Source organism: Aphelocoma coerulescens, chromosome 34 (assembly GCF_041296385.1).
Source record: "Aphelocoma coerulescens isolate FSJ_1873_10779 chromosome 34, UR_Acoe_1.0, whole genome shotgun sequence".
NCBI lineage: Eukaryota > Metazoa > Chordata > Aves > Passeriformes > Corvidae > Aphelocoma > Aphelocoma coerulescens.
In genome coordinates, this window is record NC_091045.1 from 146,104 (window position 1) to 171,165 (window position 25,062).

The window sequence follows — 25,062 nt, forward strand, 5'->3', positions numbered from 1 at the left end:
ATTGAATTGGGATAAAAATGGGATAAAAATGGGATTGAATTGGGATAAAAATGGGATTGAAATGGGATTGAATTGGGATAAAAATGGCATAAAAATGGGAGAAAATTCGGATAAAAATGGGATTGAATTGGGATTTAATTGGGATTGAATTGGGATGGGACCGGGCTCTAAAGGGGATAAAATCCTGGGATAAAAACGGGCTGGAAATGGGATAAAACTGGGAATGAACGGGATGGGAGCGGGAATGGGAATGGGAATGGGAATGAATGGGATGGGAATGGGAATGAACGGGATGGGAGCGGGAATGGGAATGGGAATGGGAATGAATGGGATGGGAATGGGAATGAACGGGATGGGAACGGGAATGGGAATGAATGGGAGGGGAGCGGGAATGGGAATGGGAATGCAGGGATGGGAATGGGAATGAACGGGATGGGAATGGGAATGGGAATGGGAATGAATGGGATGGGAATGGGAATGGGAATGGGAATGGGAATGGGAATGAATGGGATGGGAATGGGATGGGAATGGGAATGGGAATGGGAATGAATGGGATGGGAGTGGGAATGGGAATGAACGGGAGGGGAGCGGGAATGGGAATGGGAATGCAGGGATGGGAATGGGAATGGGAATGAATGGGATGGGAATGGGAATGGGAATGGGAATGAACGGGATGGGAATGGGAATGGGAATGGGAATGGGAATGAATGGGAATGGGAATGGGAATGGGAATGGGAATGAACGGGATGGGAGCGGGAATGGGAATGGGAATGCAGGATGGGAATGGGAATGAACGGGATGGGAATGGGAATGGGAATGGGAATGGGAATGGGAATGAACAGGATGGGAATGGGAATGAACAGGATGGGATTGGGAATTCAGGGAATGGGAATGAACGGGATGGGAATGGGAATGAACAGGATGGGAATGGGAATGAATGGGATGGGAGCGGGAATGGGAATGGGAATGAATGGGATGGGAGTGGGAATGGGAATGGGAATGGGAATGAATGGGATGGGAGTGGGAATGAACGGGATGGGAGTGGGAATACAGGGAATGGGAATGGGATTGTAGGGAATGGAAATAGGACAGGATGGGATTCCTGGGAATGGGCCAGGATGGGATTGAAGGGTGGGAATGGGAATGGGCCAGGATGGGATTTCTGGGAATGGGCCAGGATGGGATTGCAGGGATGGGAATGGGACAGGAGGGGATTCCTGGGGATGGGAATGAACGGGATCGGAGCGGGATTCCAGGGATGGGAATGGGCCAGGATGGGATTGCAGGGATGGGACGGGCCAGGATGGGATTCCTGGGAATGGGCCAGGATGGGGTTGCAGGGATGGGATGGGCCAGGATGGGATTCCTGGGAATGGGCCAGGATGGGGTTGCGGGGTGGGAATGAACGGGATCTGAGTGGGATTTGTGCCTTTCCAGGAGCGGGAGGACGAGCTCCGCGCCATGGCCCGGAAAATCCGCATGAAGTAAATCCCTGATCCCGCTTCTCCCGGATCCAAGGGCCCCGATCCCATTTCCCCGACCCCAATCCCATTTCCCGGGCCCCGATCCCACTTTTCCCCCACCCCCAATCCCATTTCCCGGGCCCTGATCCCGCTTTTCCCACCCCCAATCCCATTCCCCACCCCCAATCCCATTTCCCCGACCCCAATCCCATTTCCTGGGCTCTGATCCCGCTTTTCCCCACCCCCAATCCCATTTCCCGGGCCCTGATCCCATTTCCCAGCCCTGATCCCATTTCCTGGCCCTGATCCCGCTTTCCCAACCCCTGATCCCATTTCCCGGGCCCTGATCCCGCTTTCCTGGCCCTGATCCCATTCCCCAACCCCAATCCCATTTCCCAGGCCCCGATCCCACTTTTCCCCCATCCCCAATCCCATTTCCCAGCCCTGATCCCGCTTTCCCGGGCCCTGATCCCATTTCCCGACCCCTGATCCCATTTCCCGGGCCCTGATCCCATTTCCCGACCCCTGATCCCATTTCCCGGGCCCTGATCCCATTTCCCAACCCCTGATCCCGCTTTCCTGGCCCTGATCCCATTTCCTGACCCTGATCCCATTTCCCGGGCCCTGATCCCATTTCCGGGCCCCGATCCCATTTCCCTAACCCCAATCCCATTTCCCGACCCCTGATCCCATTTCCCGACCCCTGATCCCATTTCCCGACCCCCGATCCCATTTCCCACCCCCAATCCCATTTCCCGACCCCTGATCCCATTTCCCTGACCCCTGATCCCATTTCCCCGACCCCGATCCCATTTCCCTGACCCCTGATCCCATTTCCCCGACCCCAATCCCATTTCCCTGACCCCAATCCCATTTCCCTGACCCCTGATCCCATTTCCCGACCCCTGATCCCATTTCCCGACCCCTGATCCCATTTCCCTGACCCCAGATCCCATTCCCTGACCCCAATCCCATTCCCCGACCCCGATCCCATTTCCCTGACCCCTGATCCCATTTCCCCGACCCCGATCCCATTTCCCCGACCCCAATCCCATTTCCCCGACCCCAATCCCATTTCCCTGACCCCTGATCCCATTTCCCTGACCCCTGATCCCATTCCCCGACCCCGATCCCATTCCCTGACCCCAATCCCATTCCCCGACCCCAATCCCATTTCCCTGACCCCAATCCCATTTCCCTGACCCCAATCCCATTTCCCTGACCCCAATCCCATTTCCCTGACCCCAGATCCCATTCCCTGACCCCAATCCCATTTCCCGGGCCCTGATCCCATTCCCTGACCCCAGATCCCATTTCCCTGACCCCAATCCCATTTCCCTGACCCCAATCCCATTTCCCTGACCCCGATCCCATTTCCCTGACCCCGATCCCGCTGTTCCCGGCCCGCAGGGAGCGCGAGCGCCGGGAGAAGGAGCGCGAGGAGTGGGAGCGCCAGTACAGCCGCCAGAGCCGCAGCCCCTCCCCCCGCTACGGTCGGTTCCCGGGGAATCCCTGGGAATTCCCGGAATTCCGGGAGCTCCGGGGGAGGGGGAGGGGTGGGGGTGGGGGAGGGCAATTCCCGGCTGGAAAAAGCGGGAGCGGGGCGGGATTTTGGGATCTGACGCGCGGCTCTTCCGGCAGGTCGGGAGTACAGCTCGTCCCGCAGGTACGGCCGCCCTGCCCGGGATTCCCGCAGATCCCGGGGATCCCCTGAGCCCGGGGATCCCAAATCTCATCCAGCCCTGATCCCTGGGATCCCAAATTCCCCCCAATCCCTGATCCTGGGGGTCCGAAATTCCCCCCGATCCCTGATCCTGGGGGTCCCAAATTCCCCCCAATCCCTGATCCTGGGGATCCCAAATTCCCCCCAATCCCTGATCCTGGGGATCCCAAATTCCCTCCAATCCCTGATCCTGGGGATCCCAAATTCCCTCCAATCCCTGATCCTGGGGGTCCCAAATTCCCCCCAATCCCTGATCCTGGGGGTCCTGTGGCTGATCCAGCCCCGATCCCTGAGCCCTGGGGATCCCAAATCTCATCCAGCCCCAATTCCTGATCCTGGGGATCCGAAATTCCCCCCAATCCCTGATCCTGGGGATCCCAAATCTCATCCAGCCCCAATTCCTGATCCTGGGGATCCCAAATTCCCCCCAATTCTTGATCCTGGGGATCCCAAATTCCCTCCAATCCCCATTCCCTGCTCCTGGGGATCCCGAATTTCCTGGTGGGATCCCGAATTCCCTCCAATCCCCATTCCCTGTTCCTGGGGATCCCAAATTTCCCAGATCCCAGGGAATCCCAAATTCCCTCCAATCCCTCTTTCCCTGCTCCCAGGGGATCCCGAATTTCCTGGTGGGATCCCGAATTCCCTGCAATCCCCATTCCCTGTTCCTGGGGATCCCGAATTTCCCAGATCCTGGTGGGATCCCGAATTCCCTCCAATCCCCATTCCCTGCTCCTGGGGATCCTGAATTTCCCAGATCCTGGTGGGATCCCGAATTCCCTCCAATGCCCATTCCCTGCTCCCAGGGGATCCCGAATTTCCTGGTGGGATCCCGAATTCCCTCCAATGCCCATTCCCTGCTCCCAGGGGATCCCAGATTTCCTGGTGGGATCCCGAATTCCCCAATCCCTGTTTCCTGCCCCGCAGGCACTCCCGGTCCCGCTCCCGGAGCCCCCACTACCGGCACTGACGGACGGGGCCCCTCAATAAATCCATGGAAAAATCCCAAATCCCGACTCCGGAGCTCGGCACTCGCGCTGGGAAATGGGGGGAAAACGGGGAAAAACAGGGAAAAGGGGGAAAAAGCCAGGAAAATGGGGAAAAAGCTGGGAAAAATGGGAATAAAGCCAGGAAAAAGGAGGGAAAAACCAGGAATAAAAGTGGAAAAAGTGGGAAAAGGTTGGGAAAAAGGCGGGAAAAACGGGAAAAAGTGGGAAAAGGCGGCGCAAAAGTCACCCCGAAGACAAGCAGAGATGCACCCACAGGAGGAAAAATGGGGAGAAAAATGGGGAAAAAGGGGAAAATGGGGAGAAAAATGGGGAGAAAAATGGGGGGAAAATGGGGAGAAAAATGGGGAGGAAAAGGGAAAAATGGGGAGGAAAATGAGGAAAATAGGGAGGAAAAATGGGGGGAAAATGGGGGGGAAATGGGGAGGAAAATGAGGAGAAAAGGAGGAAAAATGGAGGAAAAATGAGGGGAAAAATGAGGATAAATGGGGAGAAAACGGGGAAAATGGGGGGCAAAATGAGGAGAAAAATGGAGGAAATGTGGAGAAAAATGGGGAGAAAAATGGGGAGAAAGGGGGGGGAAATGGGGAGGAAAAGGAGGAGAAAATGAGGAAAAATGGAGGAGAAATGAGGAAAAATGGAGGAGAAAAATGAGGAAAATGGGGAGAAAAATGGGGCGAAAAATGGAAAAATGGGGAGAAAAATGGGGAGAAAACGGGGAAAATGGGGGGGGAAATGAGGAGAAAAATGGAGGAAATGTGGAGAAAAATGGGGAGAAAAATCGGGGGGGAAAATGAGGAAAAATGGGAAAAAAAGCCAGGAAAAAGTGGGAAAAGGCCGGGAAAAAGGAGGGAAAAACTGGGAAAAAGTGGGAAAAGGCCAGGAAAAACCAGGAAAAAGTGGGAAAAGTCAGCCCAAAGACAACCAGAAGCGCAGCCCCAGCGGCCCGAGCGGCTTTATTCCCGCGGGAGCTCATTCCAAAGGGAAGGAGAAGGCCAGCACGTCGCTGGCCCGCAGCAGAGCCGCCGCCTGCATTCCCAAGGGAGTCCGCAGCCGATCCACCTGGAACGGCCCGGATTCCACGGGCGCGGCGCCGAGCTCGGCGTCCAGCAGGACCCCGCTGCAGAGGGAAAAGCAAAGGGAGGGAAAGGGGGAAAGAGGGAGTGGGGAGGGAAATGGGGGGGGAAATGGGGGGGAAGTGGGGGGGAAATGGGGGGGAAGTGGGGGGGGAAATGGGGAGAAAAATGGGGGAAAAATGGGGAGAAAATGGGGAGAAAATGGGGAAAATGGGGGGAAATGGGGAGAAAAATGAGGAGAAAAATGGGGGAAAATGGGGAAAAATGGGGAGAAAAAATGGGGGAAAAATGGGGGAAAAAAGGGGGAAATGGGGAGGAAAATGAGGAGAAAATAGGGAGAAAAATGGGGGGGAAATGGGGAGGAAAATGGGGGAAAATGGGGAGGAAAATGAGAAAATGAGGAAAATGAGGAAAAATGGGGAGAAAAATGGGGGGAAAAGGGGAAAAATGGGGAGGAAAATGAGGAAAAATGGGGAGAAAAATGGGGAAAATGGGGGTGAAATGGGGAGAAAAATGGGGGGAAAAAGTGGGAAAAAAGGGGAATATGGGGAGGAAAATGAGGAGAAAATGGGGAAAATAGGGAGAAAAATGGGGAGGAAAATGAGGAGAAAATGAGGAAAAATGGAGGAAAAATGAGGAGAAAATGGGGAGAAAAATGGGGAGAAAACGGGGAAAATGGGGGGGAAAATGAGGAGAAAAATGTAGGAAATGTGGAGAAAAATGGGGAGAAAAATGGGGGGGGAAATGAGGAAAAATGGGAAAAAAAGCCAGGAAAAAGTGGGCAAAGGCCAGGAAAAAGGAGGGAAAAACGGGGAAAAAGTGGGAAAAGGCCAGGAAAAACCAGGAAAAAGTGGGAGAAGTCAGCCCAAAGACAACCAGAGGCGCACCCACCGCAGCCCGAGCGGCTTTATTCCCGCGGGAGCTCATTCCAAAGGGAAGGAGAAGGCCAGCACGTCGCTGGCCCGCAGCAGAGCCGCCGCCTGCATTCCCAAGGGAGTCCGCAGCCGATCCACCTGGAACGGCCCGGATTCCACGGGCGCGGCGCCGAGCTCGGCGTCCAGCAGGACCCCGCTGCAGAGGGAAAAGCAAAGGGAGGGAAAGGGGGAAAGAGGGAGCGGGGAGGGAAATGGGGGGGAAAAATGGGGGGGAAATGGGGGGGAAATGGGGAGAAAATGGGGAGAAAAATGGGGAGAAAATGGGGAAAATGGGGAGAAAAATGGGGAGAAAATGGGGAGAAAATGGGGAAAATGGGGGGAAATGGGGAGGAAAATGAGGAAAAATGGGGAGAAAAATGGGGGGAAAAATGGGGAAAATGGGGAGAAAAATGGGGAGGAAAATGAGGAGAAAATGAGGAAAAATGGAGAAAAGTGAGGAAAAATGAGGAGAAAAATGGGGAGAAAATGGGGGAAAATGGGGAGAGAAAATGGGGGAAAAATGGGGGAAAAAAGGGGAAAATGGGGAGGAAAATGAGGAGAAAATGGGGAAAATAGGGAGAAAAATGGGGAGGAAAATGAGGAGAAAATGAGGAAAAATGGGGGGAAAATGAGGAAAAATGGGGAGAAAAATGGGGAGAAAACGGGGAAAATGGTGGGGAAAATGAGGAGAAAAATGTAGGAAATGTGGAGAAAAATGGGGAGAAAAATGGGGGGGGAAATGAGGAAAAATGGGAAAAAAAGCCAGGAAAAAGTGGGAAAAGGCCGGGAAAAAGGAGGGAAAAACTGGGAAAAAGTGGGAAAAGGCCAGGAAAAACCAGGAAAAAGTGGGAAAAGTCAGCCCAAAGACAACCAGAGGCGCAGCCCCAGCGGCCCGAGCGGCTTTATTCCCGCGGGAGCTCATTCCAAAGGGAAGGAGAAGGCCAGCACGTCGCTGGCCCGCAGCAGAGCCGCCGCCTGCATTCCCAAGGGAGTCCGCAGCCGATCCACCTGGAACGGCCCGGATTCCACGGGCGCGGCGCCGAGCTCGGCGTCCAGCAGGACCCCGCTGCAGAGGGAAAAGCGAAGGGAGGGAAAGGGGGAAAGAGGGAGTGGGGAGGGAAATGGGGGGGGAAAATGGGGGGGAAATGGGGGGGAAATGGGGGGGAAATGGGGGGGAAGTGGGGGGGGAAATGGGGAGAAAAATGGGGGAAAATGGGGAGGAAAAATGAGGAAAAATGGGGAGAAAAATGGGGGGAAAAGGGGGGAAAATGGGGAGGAAAATGAGGAAAAATGGGGAGAAAAATGGGGGGAAAAGGGGAAAAATGGGGAGGAAAATGAGGAAAAATGGGGAGAAAAATGGGGAAAATGGGGAGGAAAATGAGGAAAAATGGGGGAAAAATGGGGGGAAAAATGGGGAAAATGGGGAGAAAAATGGGGAGGAAAATGAGGAGAAAATGAGGAAAAATGGAGAAAAAATGAGGAAAAATGGGGGGAAAAATGGGGAGAAAACGGGAAAAATGGGGAGAAAAATGGGGAGAAAACGGGGAAAATGGGGGGCAAAATGAGGAGAAAAATGGAGGAAATGTGGAGAAAAATGGGGAGAAAAATGGGGGGGAAAATGAGGAAAAATGGGAAAAAAAGCCAGGAAAAAGTGGGCAAAGGCCAGGAAAAAGGAGGGAAAAACTGGGAAAAAGTGGGAAAAGGCCAGGAAAAACCAGGAAAAAGTGGGAAAAGTCAGCCCAAAGACAACCAGAGGCGCACCCACAGCGTCCCGAGCGGCTTTATTCCCGCGGGAGCTCATTCCAAAGGGAAGGAGAAGGCCAGCACGTCGCTGGCCCGCAGCAGAGCCGCCGCCTGCATTCCCAAGGGAGTCCGCAGCCGATCCACCTGGAACGGCCCGGATTCCACGGGCGCGGCGCCGAGCTCGGCGTCCAGCAGGACCCCGCTGCAGAGGGAAAAGCAAAGGGAGGGAAAGGGGGAAAGAGGGAGCGGGGAGGGAAATGGGGGGGGAAATGGGGAGAAAAATGGGGGAAAATGGGGAGAAAATGGGGGGAAATGGGGAGAAAAATGGGGAGAAAATGGGGAAAATGGGGAGGAAAATGAGGAAAAATGGGGAGAAAAATGGGGGGAAAAGGGGAAAAATGGGGAGGAAAATGAGGAAAAATGGGGGGAAAAATGGGGAAAATGGGGAGAAAAATGGGGAGGAAAATGAGGAGAAAATGAGGAAAAATGAGGAAAAATGAGGAGAAAAATGGGGAGAAAATGGGGGAAAATGGGGAGAGAAAATGGGGGAAAAATGGGGGAAAAAAGGGGAAAATGGGGAGGAAAATGAGGAGAAAATGGGGAAAATAGGGAGAAAAATGGGGAGGAAAATGAGGAGAAAATGAGGAAAAATGAGGAAAAATGGGGGGAAAATGAGGAAAAATGGGGAGAAAAATGGGGAGAAAACGGGGAAAATGGGGGGGGAAATGAGGAGAAAAATGGAGGAAATGTGGAGAAAAATGGGGAGAAAAATGGGGGGGAAAATGAGGAAAAATGGGAAAAAAAGCCAGGAAAAAGTGGGAAATGGCCAGGAAAAAGGTGGAAAACCTGGGAAAAAGTGGGAAAAGGCCAGGAAAAACCAGGAAAAAGTGGGAAAAGTCAGCCCAAAGACAACCAGAGGCGCAGCCCCAGCGGCCCGAGCGGCTTTATTCCCGCGGGAGCTCATTCCAAAGGGAAGGAGAAGGCCAGCACGTCGCTGGCCCGCAGCAGAGCCGCCGCCTGCATTCCCAAGGGAGTCCGCAGCCGATCCACCTGGAACGGCCCGGATTCCACGGGCGCGGCGCCGAGCTCGGCGTCCAGCAGGACCCCGCTGCAGAGGGAAAAGCGGGCGCGGCGGCCCCGGGCGCTGCCCAGGAGCCGCAGGAAGCGCTCCCGGAGCGCGGCCCGGGCGCTCTGGAGGAGCTCGGGAGAATCTCCGGGCAAATTCCGGGAAGGGCAGCGGGAAGGGCAGGAAAAGCCGCGGCTGCCGGAGCTGTCGGGACCCCGCGGGAGGCGGAGGATCCGCACCGGGAGAGGGAGGGGATCGGGCGTGGAGGGATGGAGGAGGCTGGAAAAGAGAGGGGGGAAATGAGGAAAAATGGGGGGGAAAGGGGGGAAAAAGGGGGGGAAATGGGGGAAAAAATGGGGGGGGAAAGTGGGGGGGGAAGTTGGGAGAAAAGGGGAGGGAATGAGGAAAAATGGGGAGGAATGAGGGGAAAATGAGGGGAAAAAATGAGGAAAAGTGGGGAGGAATGAGGGGAAAATGAGGGGAAAATGAGGAAAAATGGGGGGGAAAGGGAGAAAAGGGGGGGAAAATGGGGAGAAAAATGGGGGGGAAAAGTGGGGGGAATGGGGAAAAAAGGGGGGAAAATGGGGAGGAAAATGGGGGGAAAAGGGGAGGAAAATTGGGAGAAAAGGAGGGGGAATGAGGAAAAAGGGGGAGGAATGAGGGGAAAATGAGGGGGGAAAATGAGGAAAAATGGGGCAGGGAAAGGGAGAAAAGGGGGGGGGAAATGAGGGAAAATGGGGAGGAAAAATGGGGAAAAGGGGGGGAAAATGAGGAGAAAAATGGGGGAAATGGGGAGAAAAATGGGGGGGAAATGAGGAAAAATGGGGGGGAAATGGGGAGAAAAATGAGGAAAAATGGGGGAAAAAATGAGGAAAAATGGGGGGAAAATGGGGGGAAGGGGAAAAAGGGAGGGGGAATGAGGAAAAATGGGGAGAAAAATGGGGGGAAAACAGGAAAAATGGGGGGAAAAGAGGGAAAATGGGAAAAAAAACGGGGGAAAAGAAAGATGTGAATTCCAAGGGGATCCCGCTCCCGCTCCCGCTCCCTCCTGGGTCTCCCATTCCCGGTTCCGAGTGCGATTCCCGCTCCTTCCCCTCCCACCCCGTGGATCTCCCGATGCCGGTCCCGGTCCCGTTCCCGTGGGGGATTCCCTGTCCCGATCCCGCTTGGGGCTCCCGGTGCCGGTCCCGGTCCCGTTCCCGTGGGGGATTCCCTGTCCCGATCCCGCTTGGGGCTCCCGGTGCCGGGTGCGTGTCCCGGCTGGGATTCCCGGTCCCGTACCCGTGCGGGCTCCCCGGTTCCACGCAGCTCTCCCGCTCCCGAGTGGGATTCCCGGTGCCGTTCCCGGTCAGGGGGCTCCGAGCCTGCTCAGGAGGCTCCGGCTCCTGGTCCCGGTCCTGTGTGGGATTCCCGGTCCCGTTCCCGGTCCCACGCGGGTCTCCCGGTCCCGGTCCCATTCCCGGTCCCACGCGGCTCTGCCGATCCCGGTCCCGGTCCTGTGGGGGTTTCTCAGTCTCTTTCCGAGTCCCGAGTGGGGTTCTCTGTCCTGATCCTGATCCCGATCCCGATCCCGATCCCGGTCCCGGCCCCGTCCCCGTCCCCACGCGCGTCCCCGGCCCTGCGCGCGCCGCCGCTCCGCCGATTCGCCTCCGCGGCCCTCGGGGCCTCTCCGAGCCCGCTGCCACCGGAGCCCCCTCACCGCTCTCCTTCTCCCGCTCCCCTTCCCCCTTCTCCCTCTCCCCCCTCTCCCTTTTCCCCACTTTCCCCCCAATTTCCCCCCCCCCACCCCCCAAATTTTCCCGGCCGTGACGAATCTGCCGCCTCCAACCGCCGCGCAGATTCGCCGCCGCAGATTCGCCACGGCCGCCGGGCCCCGCGCGGCGCCTCCTCCGCCTTTCCCCTCGCCTCCCTCCGCGCTCCCCTCTCCCTTTCCCCTCCCTCCCTTCCATCCCTGCCCTTCCCGGTTTTTTTCCCCGCTGTCCCCATCCCGCCGGGAGCTCCCCGCGCGGCCGTGGCGAAAGTGCGGCCGTTTGCGGCCGTGGCGCGGGGCCGTCGCGGCGGCTCCGCTCGGTGCCGCTCCCGGTCCCGGGGCCTCCCTCGCTGTGGCCGGCCCGGGGTGGCCCCCGGGGCTCCGGGCGATGCCCCCCGGGCGGCCCTGAAGCACCGAGAGCTCCGCGATGGAAGAGGCCGAGGCCGCGGCGGGGGACGCGGCCCCGGCGGCCGCCGAGGCCTCCCCGGGGGGGGCGGCCCGAGGGGCCGAGGACGGGCGGGGGAGGCCCGGGGCCAAGCGGGTCACGTTCCCCTCGGACGAGGACATCGTGTCCGGGGCCGTGGAGCCCAAGGATCCCTGGAGACACGGTGAGGGAATGGCGGGGGAGGGGGAGGGGGGGGGGGACGGGGATAGAGGGGGGAGGGGGGGGGGAAGGAACCGAGGGGGGGGGGGGCGGGGGTGAAGGTTGAAAACGGCCTGGAAACAGCCCCAAAATGCCCCCAAATCACCCTAAAAGCGGCATCAAAACAGCCCCAAAACAGCCCCAAAACCGGCATGAAAACAGCCCCAAAAGGCTCTGAAAACAGCCCCAAAACGGGCCTGGAAACAGCCCCAAAATGCCCCCAAATCACCCTAAAAGCGGCATGAAAACAGCCCCAAAAGGCTCTGAAAACAGCCCCAAAACGGGCCTGGAAACAGCCCCAAAATGCCCCCAAATCACCCTAAAAGCGGCATGAAAACAGCCCCAAAACAGCCCCAAAACCGGCCTGGAAACAGCCCCAAAACGGGCCTGGAAACAGCCCCAAAATGCCCCCAAATCACCCTAAAAGCGGCATGAAAACAGCCCCAAAATGGCCCCAAAACCGGCATGAAAACAGCCCCAAAAGGCTCTGAAAACAGCCCCAAAACGGGCCTGAAAACAGCCCCAAAATGCCCCCAAATCACCCCAAAAGCGGCATGAAAACAGCCCCAAAACAGCCCCCAAAACCGGCATGAAAACAGCCCCAAAACCGGCCTGGAAACAGCCCCAAAATGCCCCCAAATCACCCTAAAAGCAGCATGAAAACAGCCCCAAAACCGGCCTGGAAACAGCCCCAAAACCAGCCTGGAAACAGCCCCAAAATGCCCCCAAATCACCCTAAAAGCGGCATGAAAACAGCCCCAAAACAGCCCCAAAACCGGCCTGAAAACAGCCCCAAAACCGGCCTGGAAACAGCCCCAAAATGCCCCCAAATCACCCTAAAAGCGGCATGAAAACAGCCCCAAAACCGCCCCAAAACCGGCATGAAAACAGCCCCAAAATGCCCCCAAATCACCCTAAAAGCCGCATGAAAACAGCCCCAAAACCGGCCTGGAAACAGCCCCAAAATGCCCCCAAAACAGCCCCAAAACGGGCCTGGAAACAGCCCCAAAATGCTCTGAAAATAGCCCAAAAACCGGCCTGAAAACATCCCCAAAATGACCCCAAATCACCCCAAAAACCGGCCTGGAAACATCCCCAAAATGCCCCCAAATCACCCCAAAACGGGCCTGGAAACAGCCCCAAAATGCCCCCAAATCACCCCAAAACGGGCCTGAAAACAGCCCCAAAATGCCCCCAAATCACCCCAAAAACCGGCCTGAAAACAGCCCCGCTTTTCCACAGAATTTCCCCCACTTTCCCACGGAATTTTCCCCACTTTCCCACGGAATTTTCCCCACTTTTCCATGGAATTTTTCCCACTTTTCCATGGATTTTTCCCGCTTTTCCAGCCCAGAACGTGACTCTGGAGGAGGTGCTGCCCCCAATCCCAAATCCCCCCAATCCCAAACCCTTTTCCCTCCTGATCCCGGAATTTTTCCCCACTTTTCCACGGAATTTTCCCCACTTTTCCACGGAATTTTTTCCCGCTTTTCCACGGAATTTTTCCCACTTTTCCACGAAATTATTTCCCACTTTTCCACGGAATTTTCCCCACTTTTCCACAGAATTTTTCCCCGCTTTTCCACGGAATTTTCCCCCGCTTTTCCATGGAATTTTTCCCACTTTTCCACGGAATTTTTTCCCGCTTTTCCATGGAATTTTTCCCACTTTTCCACGGAATTTTTCCCCACTTTTCCACGGATTTTTTCCCCACTTTCCCACGGAATTATTTCCCACTTTTCCATGGAATTATTTCCCGCTTTTCCATGGAATTTTTCCCACTTTTCCATGGAATTTTTCCCGCTTTTCCAGCCCAGAACGTGACTCTGGAGGAGGTGCTGCCCCCAATCCCAAATCCCCCCAATCCCAAACCCTTTTCCCTCCTGATTCCGGAATTTTCCCCACTTTTCCACGGAATTTTTCCCACTTTTCCACGGAATTTTTTCCCGCTTTTCCACGGAATTTTTCCCACTTTTCCATGAAATTATTTCCCACTTTTCCACGGAATTATTTCCCACTTTTCCACGGATTTTTTCCCCACTTTCCCACGGAATTTTTCCCGCTTTCCCACGGAATTTTTCCCACTTTTCCATGGAATTTTTCCCACTTTTCCATGGAATTTTTCCCACTTTTCCAGCCCAGAACGTGACTCTGGAGGAGGTGCTGCCCCCAATCCCAAATCCCCCCAATCCCAAACCCTTTTCCCTCCTGATTCCGGAATTTTCCCCACTTTTCCACGGAATTTTTCCCACTTTCCCACGGAATTTTCCCCACTTTTCCATGGAATTTTTCCCACTTTCCCACGGAATTTTTCCCACTTTTCCATGGAATTTTTCCCACTTTTCCAGCCCAGAACGTGACTCTGGAGGAGGTGCTGGCCGCCTACCGCCAGGCGTGCCTCAAGCTCGGCTGCCGCCAGATCCCCAAACTCCTCAAGCAGATCCAGGTGATTCCGGAGCCTCGGGAATGGCGGGAATTGCCCAAAATCCCGGGATTTGGGGGGGGTTGTGGTGGGGGAAAAATGGGGGGAAAATGGGGGAAAATTGGGGGAAAATTGGGAAAAAATGGGGGGGAAATTGGGGTTAAAATGGGGTAAAATTGGGGTAAAAATGAGAAAAAATGGGGGGAAATAGGGGTAAAAATGGGGAAAATTGGGGGGGAAATAGGGGTAAAATTGGGGTAAAAATGGGTAAAATGGAGGTAAAAATTGGGGTAAAATTGGGGTAAAAATTTGGGGAAAATTGGGGTAAAAATGGGGGAAAATTGGGGCGAAAATGGGGGGAAAATGGGAGAAAATTTGGGGTGAAAATGGGAGAAAATTTGGGGAAAAATGGGGTAAAATTGGGATAAAAATGGGGTAAAAATGGGATTTAATTGGGTTGGGAATTGGGTAAAATTGGGATTTGATGGGGATGAAATTGGGATAAGAATGGGATTTAATTGGGATTTAATTGGCATAAAAATGGGATGGGAATGGGATTTAATTGGGATTTAATGGGATAAAATTGGGATGGGAGTGGGATAAAAAATGGGATGGGAATGGGTTGGAAAATTCCCGTTTTTTTTGGTGTTTTCTAGGAATTTAAGGATCTGGCTCCCAGGATAGACTGCTTGGATCTCAAGGGTGAGTCCCTTTTCCAGACCCTTTTCCTTCCCTTCTCCAGCTTTTTTCCAGCTTTTTTCCAGTTTTTTCCCACCCTTTTCCAGTCCCTTTTCCAGCTTTTTTCCATCCTTTTCCTTCCCTTTTCCCTCTTTTTTCCAGACCCTTTTCCAGACCCTTTTCCAGCCCGTTTGGGGCCTTTTTGAGGCCTTTTTGGGGCCTTTTGGGGCTTCTTGGGGCCTTCTGGGTCCTTTTTGGGCCTTTTTGGGCCTTTTTGGGGCCTTTCTGGGGCCTTTTGGGCCTTTTTAGGCCTTTTTGGGCCTTTTTGGGCCCTTTTTGGGACCTTTTGGGGTGTTTTGGGGCCTTTTTGGGGCCTTTTTGAGGCCTTTTGGGCCTTTTTGGGCCCTTTTTGGGACCTTTTGGGGTGTTTTGGGGCCTTTTTGGGGCCTTTTTGAGGCCTTTTGGGGCCTTTTTGGGCCCTTTTTGGGCCTTTTGGGCCCTTTTGGGGCCTTCTGGGTCCTTTTTGGGGGTTTTGGGTCTTTTGGGCCCTTTTTGGGGCCTTTTGGGGCTTTTTGGGGCCTTTTTGGGTCCTTTTGGGGCTTCTTGGGGCCTTTTGGGGCCTTTTGAGGCCTTTTTGGGACCTTTTTGGGTCCTTTTTTGGGACCTTTGGGGCCTTTTGGGGCTTTTGGGGCCTTTTTGGGCCTTTTGGGCCCTTTTTGGGCCTTTTTGAGGCCTTTTGGGGCCTTTTTGGGCCCTTTTTGGGGTTTTTGGGCCTTTTGGGCCCTTTTGGGGCCTTTTGGGGCCTTCTGGGTCCTTTTTGGGGGTTTTGGGTCTTTTGGGCCCTTTTTGGGGCCTTTTGGGGCTTTTTGGGGCCTTTTTGGGTCCTTTTGGGGCTTCTTGGGGCCTTTTGGGGCCTTTTGAGGCCTTTTTGGGACCTTTTTGGGTCCTTTTTTGGGGCCTTTGGGGCCTTTTGGGGCTTTTGGGGCCTTTTTGGGCCTTTTGGGCCCTTTTTGGGACCTTTTGAGGCGTTTTGGGGCCTTTTGGGGCCCTTTTTTGGGGGTTTTGGGGCCTTTTTGGGCCCTTTTTGGGGTTTTTGGGCCTTTTGGGCCCTTTTGGGGCCTTTTGGGCCCTTTTTGGGACCTTTTGGGCCCTTTTGGGCCCTTTTTTGGGCCTTTTTGAGGCCTTTTGGGGCCTTTTTGGGCCCTTTTTGGGGTTTTTGGGCCTTTTGGGCCCTTTTGGGGCCTTTTGGGGCCTTCTGGGTCCTTTTTGGGGGTTTTGGGTCTTTTGGGCCCTTTTTGGGGCCTTTTGGGGCTTTTTGGGGCCTTTTTGGGACCTTTTGGGGCTTCTTGGGGCCTTTTGGGGCCTTTTGAGGCCTTTTTGGGACCTTTTTGGGTCCTTTTTTGGGGCCTTTGGGGCCTTTTGGGGCTTTTGGGGCCTTTTTAGGCCTTTTGGGCCCTTTTTGGGACCTTTTGAGGCCTTTTGGGGCCTTTTGGGGCCCTTTTTGGGGTTTTTGGGGCCTTTTTGGGGCCTTTTGGGGCCTTTTGGGCCTTTCTGGGCCCTTTTTGGGGCCTTTTGGGGCCTTTTTGGGGCCTTTTGGGCCCTTTTGGAGCCTTTTTGGGGCCTTTTGGGCCCTTTTTGGGGTTTTTGGGCCTTTTGGGCCCTTTTGGGGCCTTCTGGGTCGTTTTTGGGCCTTTTTGGTGCCTTTTTGGGCCTTTTTGGGGCCTTTTGGGGCCTTTTCCGGGGTTTTCCGCCCTTTCCCGGCCCTTCCCTCACGGGAATTCCGGGATTTTTCCAGGGGAAAAGCTGGATTACCGCGCCTGCGAGGCCCTGGAGGAGATCTTCAAGCGGCTCCAGTTCAAGCTGCTGGACCTGGAGCAGACGAGCCTGGACGAGGACGTGAGTGGCATTCCCGGGAATTCCCGGGAATTCTTGGGAATTCTTGGGAATTTTGAGGAATTCTTGGGAATTCCCGGCAATTCCCAGCGCTTGGGATCGGCCCCAGCCCACATTTCGGGGTGTTTCGGGAATTTTTCCTGGTTTTTCTGGGATTTTTCCTGGGATTTTTCTGCTTTTTCTTGGGATTTTTCCTGGGATTTTTCCTTTTTTTTCTTCTGGGATTTTTCCCATTTTTTCCTGCTTTTTCCCCAGGATTTTTCCTGGGATTTTTCCTGTTTTTTCCTGGGATTTTTCCAGCTTTTTCCCGGGATTTTTCCTGGCTTTTTCCTGGGATTTTTCCTGGGATTTTTCCCTTTTTCCTGGGGTTTTTCCTGGGATTTTTCCTGCTTTTTCCTGGGAATTTTCCTGGTTTTTCCTGTTTTTTTTTCCCGGGATTTTTCCTGGGATTTTTCCCATTTTTTCCTGCTTTTTCCTGGGATTTTTCCTGGGCTTTTTTTTCCCCACTTTTTCCCATTTTTTTCCTGTTTTTTCCCAGGATTTTTCCGGCTTTTTCCCGGGATTTTTCCTGTTTTTTTCCTGGGATTTTTCCTGGGATTTTTCCTTTTTTTTCCCTGGGATTTTCCCCATTTTTTTCCTGCTTTTTCCTGGGGTTTTTCCTGGGATTTTTCCTGTTTTTTCCCAGGATTTTTCCTGGGATTTTTCCCATTTTTTCCTATTTTTTCCCGGGATTTTTTCCTGCTTTTTCCTGTTTTTTCCCAGGACTTTTCCCATTTTTTCCTGTTCTTTTCCCGGGATTTTCCCCAGGATTTTTCCTGCCTTTTCCTGTTTTTTTCCTGGGATTTTCCTGGGATTTTTCTGCTTTTTCCCAGGATTTTCCCTGGGATTTTCCCCCCTTTTCCCCCAGGATTTTCCCCCCCTTTTCCCCGGGATTTCCCCTGGGGTTTCTCCGGGTTTTTTTCCCCAGGATTTTTCCCGGGATTTCCCCTCTCTTCCCTGCTTTTCCCCAGGATTTTTCCCAGGATTTTTCCTGCTTTTTCCTGTTTTTTTCCCAGGATTTTTCTGCTTTTTCCCAGGATTTTCCCTGGGATTTTCCCCCCTTTTCCCCCAGGATTTTCCCCCCTTTTTCCCTGGGATTTCCCTGAGGTTTTCCCAATTTTTTTCCTGGGATTTTCCCCCCCTTTTCCCCCAGTATTTTCCCCCCCTTTTTTCCCCGGGATTTCCCTGGGGTTTTCCCGTTTTCTTCCCCCAGGATTTTTCCCGGGATTTCCCCTCCCTTCCCTGCTTTTCCCCAGGATTTTCCCCAGGATTTTTCCCAGGATTTTTCCTGCCTTTTCCTGGTTTTTTTTCCTGGGATTTTCCTGGGATTTTTTTGCTTTTTCCCAGGATCCTCCCCAGGATTTTCCCCCCTTTTTCCCCAGGATTTTCCCCCCCTTTTTTCCCGGGATTTCCCGTGGGGTTTTCCCATTTTTTTTTTTCCTAGGATTTTTCCCGGGATTTCCCCTCTCTTCCCTGCTTTTCCCCAGGATTTTTCCCAGGATTTTTCCTGCTTTTTCCTGGTTTTTTTCCTGGGATTTTTCTGCTTTTTCCCAGGATCCTCCCCAGGATTTTCCCCCCTTTTCCCCCAGGATTTTCCCCCCCCTTTTCCCCGGGGTTTCCCTGGGGTTTTCCCGTTTTTTTTTCCCGGGATTTTCCCCCTTTTCCCCGGGTTTTCCCCGGGGTTTCCCTGGGATTTCCCTGGGTTTTTTTCCCAGGATTTCCCCTCCCTTCCCTGCTTTTCCCCAGGATTTTCCCCAGGATTTTTCCCAGGATTTTTCCTGCCTTTTCCTGTTTTTTTTTCCTGGGATTTTCCTGGGATTTTTCTGCTTTTTCCCAGGATCCTCCCCAGGATTTTCCCCCCTTTTCCCCCAGGATTTTCCCCCCCCTTTTCCCCGGGGTTTCCCTGGGGTTTTCCCGTTTTTTTTTCCCGGGATTTTCCCCCTTTTCCCCGGGTTTTCCCTGGGGTTTCCCTGGGATTTCCCTGGGTTTTTTTCCCAGGATTTCCCCTCTCTTCCCTGCTTTTCCCCAGGATTTTCCCCAGGACTTTTCCCAGGATTTTTCCTGCCTTTTCCTGGTTTTTTCCTGGTTTTTTCCTGGGATTTTTCTGCTTTTTCCCAGGATTTTCCCCAGGATTTTCCCCCCTTTTTCCCCAGGATTTCCCCCTTTTTTCCCGGGATTTCCCTGGGGTTTTCCCGTTTTTTTTCCCCCAGGATTTTTCCCGGGATTTCCCCTCTCCTCCCTCCTTTTCCCCAGGATTTTCCCCAGGATTTTTCCTGGCTTTTTCCTAGGTTTTTCCTGGGATTTTTCTGCTTTTCCCCGGGATTTCCCTGGGGTTTTCCCAATTTTTTTCCTGGGATTTTCCCCCCTTTTCCCCCAGTATTTTCCCCCCCTTTTTTCCCCGGGATTTCCCTGGGATTTCCCTGGGGTTTTCCCGTTTTCTTCCCCCAGGATTTTTCCCGGGATTTCCCCTCTCTTCCCTGCTTTTCCCCAGGATTTTCCTCAGGATTTTTCCTGCCTTTTCCTGGTTTTTTCCTGGTTTTTTCCTGGGATTTTCCCCGGGCTTTTTCCCAGGATTTTCCCTGCGATTTTTCCCAGGATTCCCCCCTTTTCCCTGGGATTTCCCTGGGGTTTTCCCAATTTTTTTCCCGGGATTTTCCCCCCTTTTCCCCCAGGATTTTCCCCCCCTTTTCCCCGGGATTTCCCTGGGTTTTCCCTGGGGTTTTCCCTTTTTTTTTTTTCCTAGGATTTTTCCCGGGATTTCCCCTCTCTTCCCTGCTTTTCCCCAGGATTTTCCCCAGGATTTTTCCTGCCTTTTCCTGGTTTTTTTTCCTGTTTTTTTCCTGGGATTTTTCTGCTTTTTCCCAGGATCCTCCCCAGGATTTTCCCCCCTTTTCCCCCAGGATTTTCCCCCCCCTTTTCCCCGGGGTTTCCCTGGGGTTTTCCCGGGTTTTTTTTCCCGGGATTTCCCCGCTCTCTTCCCGCTTTCCCGGCGTCTCTCCCGCAGGGCGCCTCGGCGCTGTTTGACATGATCGAGTACTACGAGTCGGCCACGCACCTCAACATCGGCGCCAACAAGCACCTGGGGGCCCGCGGCTGGCAGGCGGCCGCCCACATGATGAGGAAGGTCAGAATTCCCAAAATTCCCTGGAATTCCCGCCGTTTTCCCCAAAAAAATCCCAAAATTCCACCAGTTTTCCCCAAAAAATCCCCGAATTCTGCGACTTTTCCCCAACATTCCCGGTGTTTCTGAGGGTTTTTGGGAGGGCAGGCGGCCGCCCACATGATGAGGAAGGTCAGAATTCCCAAAATTCCCTGGCATTCCCGCCGTTTTCCCCAAAAAAATCCCCAAATTCTGTGAGTTTTCCCCAAAAATTCCCCGAATTCTGCGACTTTTCCCCAAATTCCCGGCGTTCCTGAGGGTTTTTGCAGCCTGGGAAGAGCAGGAACAGCACATGTGATGAGGAAGGTCAGAATTCCCAAAATTCCCTGGAATTCCCGACGTTTTCCCAGCGTTTTCCCCAAAAAAATCCCCAAATTCTGCCGTTTTTCCCCAAAAAATCCCCGAATTCTGCGACTTTTCCCCAAATTCCCGACGTTCCCGAGGGTTTTTGCAGCCTGGGAAGAGCAGGAACAGCACATGTGATGAGGAAGGTCAGAATTCCCAAAATTCCCTGGCATTTCCGCCGTTTTCCCCCAAAAAATCCCCAAATTCTGTGAGTTTTTCCCCAAAAATTCCCCGAATTCTGCGACTTTTCCCCAACATTCCCGGTGTTTCTGAGGGTTTTTGGGAGGGCAGGCGGCCGCCCACATGTGATGAGGAAGGTGAGAATTCCCAAAATTCCCTGGAATTCCCAGGATTTTCCCGGCGTTTTCCCCAAAAAATCCCCAAATTCTGTGAGTTTTTCCCCAAAAATTCCCCGAATTCTGCGACTTTTCCCCAAATTCCCGGCGTTCCTGAGGGTTTTTGCAGCCTGGGAAGAGCAGGAACAGCACATGTGATGAGGAAGGTCAGAATTCCCAAAATTCCCTGGCATTCCCGCCGTTTTCCCCAAAAAAATCCCAAAATTCCACCAGTTTTCCCCAAAAAATCCCCGAATTCTGCGACTTTTCCCCAACATTCCCGGCGTTTCTGAGGGTTTTTGGGAGGGCAGGCGGCCGCCCACATGATGAGGAAGGTCAGAATTCCCAAAATTCCATGGAATTCCCACGATTTTCCCAGCGTTTTCCCCCCAAAAAAATCCCCAAATTCTGTGAGGTTTTCCCCAAAAATTCCCCAAATTCTGCGACTTTTCCCCAAATTCCCGGCGTTCCCGAGGGTTTTTGGGAGGGCAGGAGCAGCACACGTGATGAGGAAGGTCAGAATTCCCAAAATTCCATGGAATTCCCGCCGTTTTCCTGGCGTTTTCCCCAAAAAAATCCCCAAATTCTGCCATTTTTCCCCAAAAATTCCCCGAATTCTGCGACTTTTCCCCAACATTCCCGGTGTTTCTGAGGGTTTTTGGGAGGGCAGGCGGCCGCCCACATGATGAGGAAGGTCAGAATTCCCAAAATTCCCTGGAATTCCCGCCGTTTTCCCCAAAAAAATCCCCAAATTCTGTGAGTTTTTCCCCAAAAATTCCCCGAATTCTGCGACTTTTCCCCAAATTCCCGGCGTTCCCGAGGGTTTTTGCAGCCTGGGAAGAGCAGGAACAGCACATGTGATGAGGAAGGTCAGAATTCCCAAAATTCCATGGAATTCCCGCCATTTTCCCGGCGTTTACCCAAAAATTCCACCAGTTTGCCCAAAAAAATCCCCAAATTCCGCGACTTTTCCCCAAATTCCTGAGGGTTTTCCCCAAATTCCCAGCGCTCCCGAGGGTTTTGGGGAGGGCAGGCGGCCGCCCACATGATGAGGAAGGTCAGAATTCCCAAAATTCCCTGGCATTTCCGCCGTTTTCCCCCAAAAAATCCCCAAATTCTGTGAGTTTTTCCCCAAAAATTCCCCGAATTCTGCGACTTTTCCCCAACATTCCCGGTGTTTCTGAGGGTTTTTGGGAGGGCAGGCGGCCGCCCACATGATGAGGAAGGTCAGAATTCCCAAAATTCCATGGAATTCCCAGGATTTTCCCGGCGTTTTCCCCAAAAAAATCCCCAAATTCTGTGAGTTTTTCCCCAAAAATTCCCCGAATTCTGCGACTTTTCCCCAACATTCCCGGCGTTCCCGAGGGTTTTTGCAGCCTGGGAAGAGCAGGAACAGCACATGTGATGAGGAAGGTCAGAATTCCCAAAATTCCCTGGAATTCCCGCCGTTTTCCCAGCTTTTTCCCCAAAAAAATCCCCAAATTCTGTGAGTTTTCCCCCAAAATTCCCCGAATTCTGCGACTTTTCCCCAAATTCCCGGTGTTTCTGAGGGTTTTTGGGAGGGCAGGCGGCCGCCCACATGATGAGGAAGGTCAGAATTCCCAAAATTCCATGGAATTCCCGCCGTTTTACTGGCGTTTTCCCCAAAAAAATCCCCAAATTCTGCCATTTTTCCCCAAAAATTCCCCGAATTCTGCAACTTTTCCCCAACATTCCCGGTGTTTCTGAGGGTTTTTGGGAGGGCAGGCGGCCGCCCACATGATGAGGAAGGTGAGAATTCCCAAAATTCCGTGGAATTCCCAGGATTTTCCCAGCATTTCCTCAAAAATTCACCAAATTCCACCAGTTTTCCCCAAAAATTCCCCAAATTCCGTGAATTTTCCCCAAATTCCCGAGGGTTTTCCCGACTTTCCCGGTGTTCCTGAAGGTTTTGGGGAGGGCAGGAACGGCACACGTGATGAGGAAGGTGAGAATTCCCAAAATTCCATGGAATTCCCAGGATTTTCCTGGGTTTTTTCCCCCAAAAATTCCCCGAATTCCCCCGGTTTTCCCGTTTTTTTCCCCCGAAATTCCCGCCATTCCCGAGGGTTTTTCCCGCCATTCCCGACCTCTCTTTCCCCTCCCCCCAATCCCTGCCCTCGGTTCCATCCCGAATTTCCCATCCCAACTTTTCCCACCCCTCCCCCCCTTCCCCGGCTCTTCCCAACTTTCCCCAATCCCAGATTTTTTTTTCCGGGATTAAAAAAAAACCCCCGGATTTGGGGGCTCCTCATTCCCCACTTTTTTCCCGCCTTTCTTCCCAAAGAATTCCCGGGAATTCCCATCCCTCCCCCCCCTCCCCTCCCCCCCCTTTCCGACTCTTCCGGGATTTTTTCCAACTTTTTTTTTTTTTCCATCCCGGATTTTTCCAGCTGGGCCTTGGAGGGGGGGGGGGAGGGGGGGGGAGGGGAAATTTCCCCATTCCCGAATTTTGGGGTTTTTTTTCCCACTCTGGAAAAAATGGGAAAAAAAAAAAAAAAAAATTGGGAATTTGTCTCCCAGCAGGGCGGGCTCCGGTTCCGGGGGTAATTAGGGGTTAATTAAGGGTTAATTAAGGGTTAATTAAGGGTTAATTAGGGGTTAATTAGGGAGCCATGTTTGGGCAGCCCCGCCCCCCCCCCGGGGCTGGGTGATTATCCCAAAAAAAAAATGGTGGAATATCCCGGGGAAAAGCTTTTTTTGGGATTATTATCCCCAAAAAAAGGGTGGGAAACCCCAAAAAAGGGTGGGAAATCCCAAAAAAAAGGTGGATTATCCCATGGAAAAGCTTTTCTTGGGATAATTATCCCAAAAAAAGAGCCAATTATCCCTAAAAAAGGGCGGAATATCCCAAAAAGGGGCGGAAAATCCCAACAAAGGGGCAGAAAATCCCAAAAAAAGGGTGGAAAATCCCAAAAAAGGGCGGAAAATCCCAAAAAAAGGGTGGAAAATCCCAAAAAAGGGTGGGAAATCCCAAAAAAAAGGTGGATTATCCAAAAAAAAGGTGGATTATCCCATGGAAAAGCTTTTCTTGGGATAATTATCCCCAGAAAAGGGTGGAATATCCCAAAATAAGGTGGAATATCCCAAACAAAGGGTGGAAAATCCCAAAAAAAGGGCAGAAAATCCCAAAAAAAGGGTGGAATATCCCAAAAAGGGGCGGAATATCCCCCCAAAAAAGGGTGGATTATCCCAAAAAAGGTGGATTATCCCATAAAAAAGGGTGGAAAATGCCATGGAAAAGCTTTTCTCGGGATCATTATCCCTAAAAAAGAGCCAATTATCCCAAAAAAAAGGTGGAATATCCCAAAAAAGAGCAGAAAATCCCAAAAAAAGGGTGGAAAATCCCATGGAAAAGCTTTTCCTGGGATCATTATCCCCTAAAAAAGAGCCAATTATCCCCCCAAAAAAGTGGAATATCCCAAAAAAGGGCAGAAAATCCCAAAAAAAGGGTGGAAAATCCCAAAAAAGGGTGGAATATCCCAAAAAAGGGCAGACAATCCCATGGAAAAGCCTTTCCTGGGATCGTTATCCCAAAAAAAGAGCCAATTATCCCTAAAAAAGGGCGGAATATCCCAAAAAGGGGTGGATTATCCCAAAAAAAGGGTGGAAAATCCCAACAAAAGGGCGGAAAATCCCAAAAAAGGGGCGGAAAATCCCCAAAAAAAGGCGGAAAATCCCAAAAAAGGGGCGGAAAATCCCCAAAAAAAGGCGGAAAATCCCAAAAAAGGGTGGAATATCCCAAAAAAAGGGTGGAAAATCCCATGGAAAAGCCTTTCCTGGGATCATTATCCCAAAAAAAGGGCGGGATATCGGCGGCAAAGCCCTTCCCGGGATCGTTATCCCAACAAAGGCCTCGTTATCCCATGGAAAAGCCGCTCCATTATCCCGGGAATTGTCTCCGTGATTATCCCGGGAATTATCCCAATTATCCCGGGAATTATCCCAATTATCCCGGGAATTATCCCAATTATCCCGCCCATCCCGATTTTCCGGCGCGTGCCCTTCCCGGGCCGCTCCCAATTCTTTCCCAACCTCCTCATTTCCCTCCGGGCGCTCCCAAAACTTGGGAGCCGCATTCCAGAGGCTCGGAATTCCCGCGGGAACGGCGCTGCCGCCTCCGCTCCGGCCGCCTCGGGAATTCCCGGGAGCTGGGAATTCTCTCCCAAACTTCTCCCGGATGATCCCGATCCCCATTCCCGGTGTTTATTCCCAGATTTCTGCGCTCAGGGCAGTCGGGATCCATCCGGCTCCGTGTCCCGATCCCCATTCCCGGTGTTTATTCCTGGATTTCTGGGTTTGGGGCAGTCGGGATCCATCCGGCTCCGTGTCCCGATCCCCATTCCCGGTGTTTATTCCTGGATTTCTGGGTTTGGGGCAGTCGGGATCCATCCGGCTCCGTGTCCCGATGCCCATTCCCGGTGTTTATTCCCGGATTTCTGGGCTCAGGGCAGTCGGGATCCATCCGGCTCCGTGTCCCGATCCCCATTCCCGGTGTTTATTCCCGGATTTCTGGGTTTGGGGCAGTCGGGATCCATCCGGCTCCGTGTCCCGATGCCCATTCCCGGTGTTTATTCCTGGATTTCTGGGCTCAGGGCAGTCGGGATCCATCCGGCTCCGTGTCCCGATGCCCATTCCCGGTGTTTATTCCCGGATTTCTGGGTTCGGGGCCGGTTGGGCTCCATCCGGCTCCGTGTCCCGATGCCCATTCCCGGTGTTTATTCCCGGATTTCTGGGTTCGGGGCAGTCGGGATCCATCCGGCTCCGTGTCCCGATGCCCATTCCCG

At 53.0% G+C, this 25,062-nt stretch overlaps 4 protein-coding genes across 6 annotated transcripts in view; 2 read left to right on the plus strand and 2 right to left on the minus strand.

Moving 5' to 3' along the window:
* The window catches only part of CLASRP (CLK4 associating serine/arginine rich protein), a 35,747-nt gene extending 31,551 nt beyond the window's left edge, over positions 1 to 4,196 (plus strand). For 2 of the 3 annotated variants that reach the window (XM_068998331.1, XM_068998330.1), the window contains 4 exons: positions 1,438 to 1,484; positions 2,874 to 2,956; positions 3,105 to 3,129; positions 4,114 to 4,196. In XM_068998331.1, coding sequence (XP_068854432.1) covers positions 1,438 to 1,484; positions 2,874 to 2,956; positions 3,105 to 3,129; positions 4,114 to 4,156 — 198 coding nt within the window. In that variant the 3' untranslated portion in view covers positions 4,157 to 4,196. Of the gene's footprint in view, positions 1 to 1,437; positions 1,485 to 2,873; positions 2,957 to 3,104; positions 3,130 to 4,113 lie in introns of those variants that run through there. The other variant, XR_011146827.1, reaches the window with a different exon arrangement.
* Positions 4,197 to 5,165: 969 nt separating this feature from the next.
* Positions 5,166 to 8,043, minus strand: LOC138100448 (gem-associated protein 7-like). The gene is made up of 4 exons (XM_068998288.1): positions 8,009 to 8,043; positions 7,130 to 7,249; positions 6,221 to 6,340; positions 5,166 to 5,313 (listed from the first exon to the last, which is right to left on the minus strand). The coding sequence occupies exons 1-4, from the start codon at positions 8,041 to 8,043 to the stop codon at positions 5,166 to 5,168; spliced, it is 423 nt and encodes a 140-aa protein (XP_068854389.1).
* Positions 8,044 to 8,827: 784 nt separating this feature from the next.
* LOC138100483 (gem-associated protein 7-like) lies at positions 8,828 to 10,677 on the minus strand. The gene is made up of 2 exons (XM_068998329.1): positions 10,274 to 10,677; positions 8,828 to 9,271 (listed from the first exon to the last, which is right to left on the minus strand). Exons 1-2 carry the CDS (start codon positions 10,447 to 10,449, stop codon positions 8,887 to 8,889), a joined length of 561 nt encoding a protein of 186 aa, XP_068854430.1. The 5' UTR covers positions 10,450 to 10,677; the 3' UTR covers positions 8,828 to 8,886.
* Positions 10,678 to 10,989: 312 nt separating this feature from the next.
* Positions 10,990 to 25,062, plus strand: part of PPP1R37 (protein phosphatase 1 regulatory subunit 37) — a 32,006-nt gene continuing 17,933 nt past the window's right edge. Inside the window, exons 1-5 of the mRNA XM_068998361.1 lie at positions 10,990 to 11,350; positions 13,734 to 13,831; positions 14,464 to 14,509; positions 16,281 to 16,381; positions 19,422 to 19,541. Of these exons, the coding sequence (XP_068854462.1) occupies positions 11,170 to 11,350; positions 13,734 to 13,831; positions 14,464 to 14,509; positions 16,281 to 16,381; positions 19,422 to 19,541 (546 nt within the window). The 5' untranslated portion in view covers positions 10,990 to 11,169. The remainder of the gene's footprint in view (positions 11,351 to 13,733; positions 13,832 to 14,463; positions 14,510 to 16,280; positions 16,382 to 19,421; positions 19,542 to 25,062) is intronic.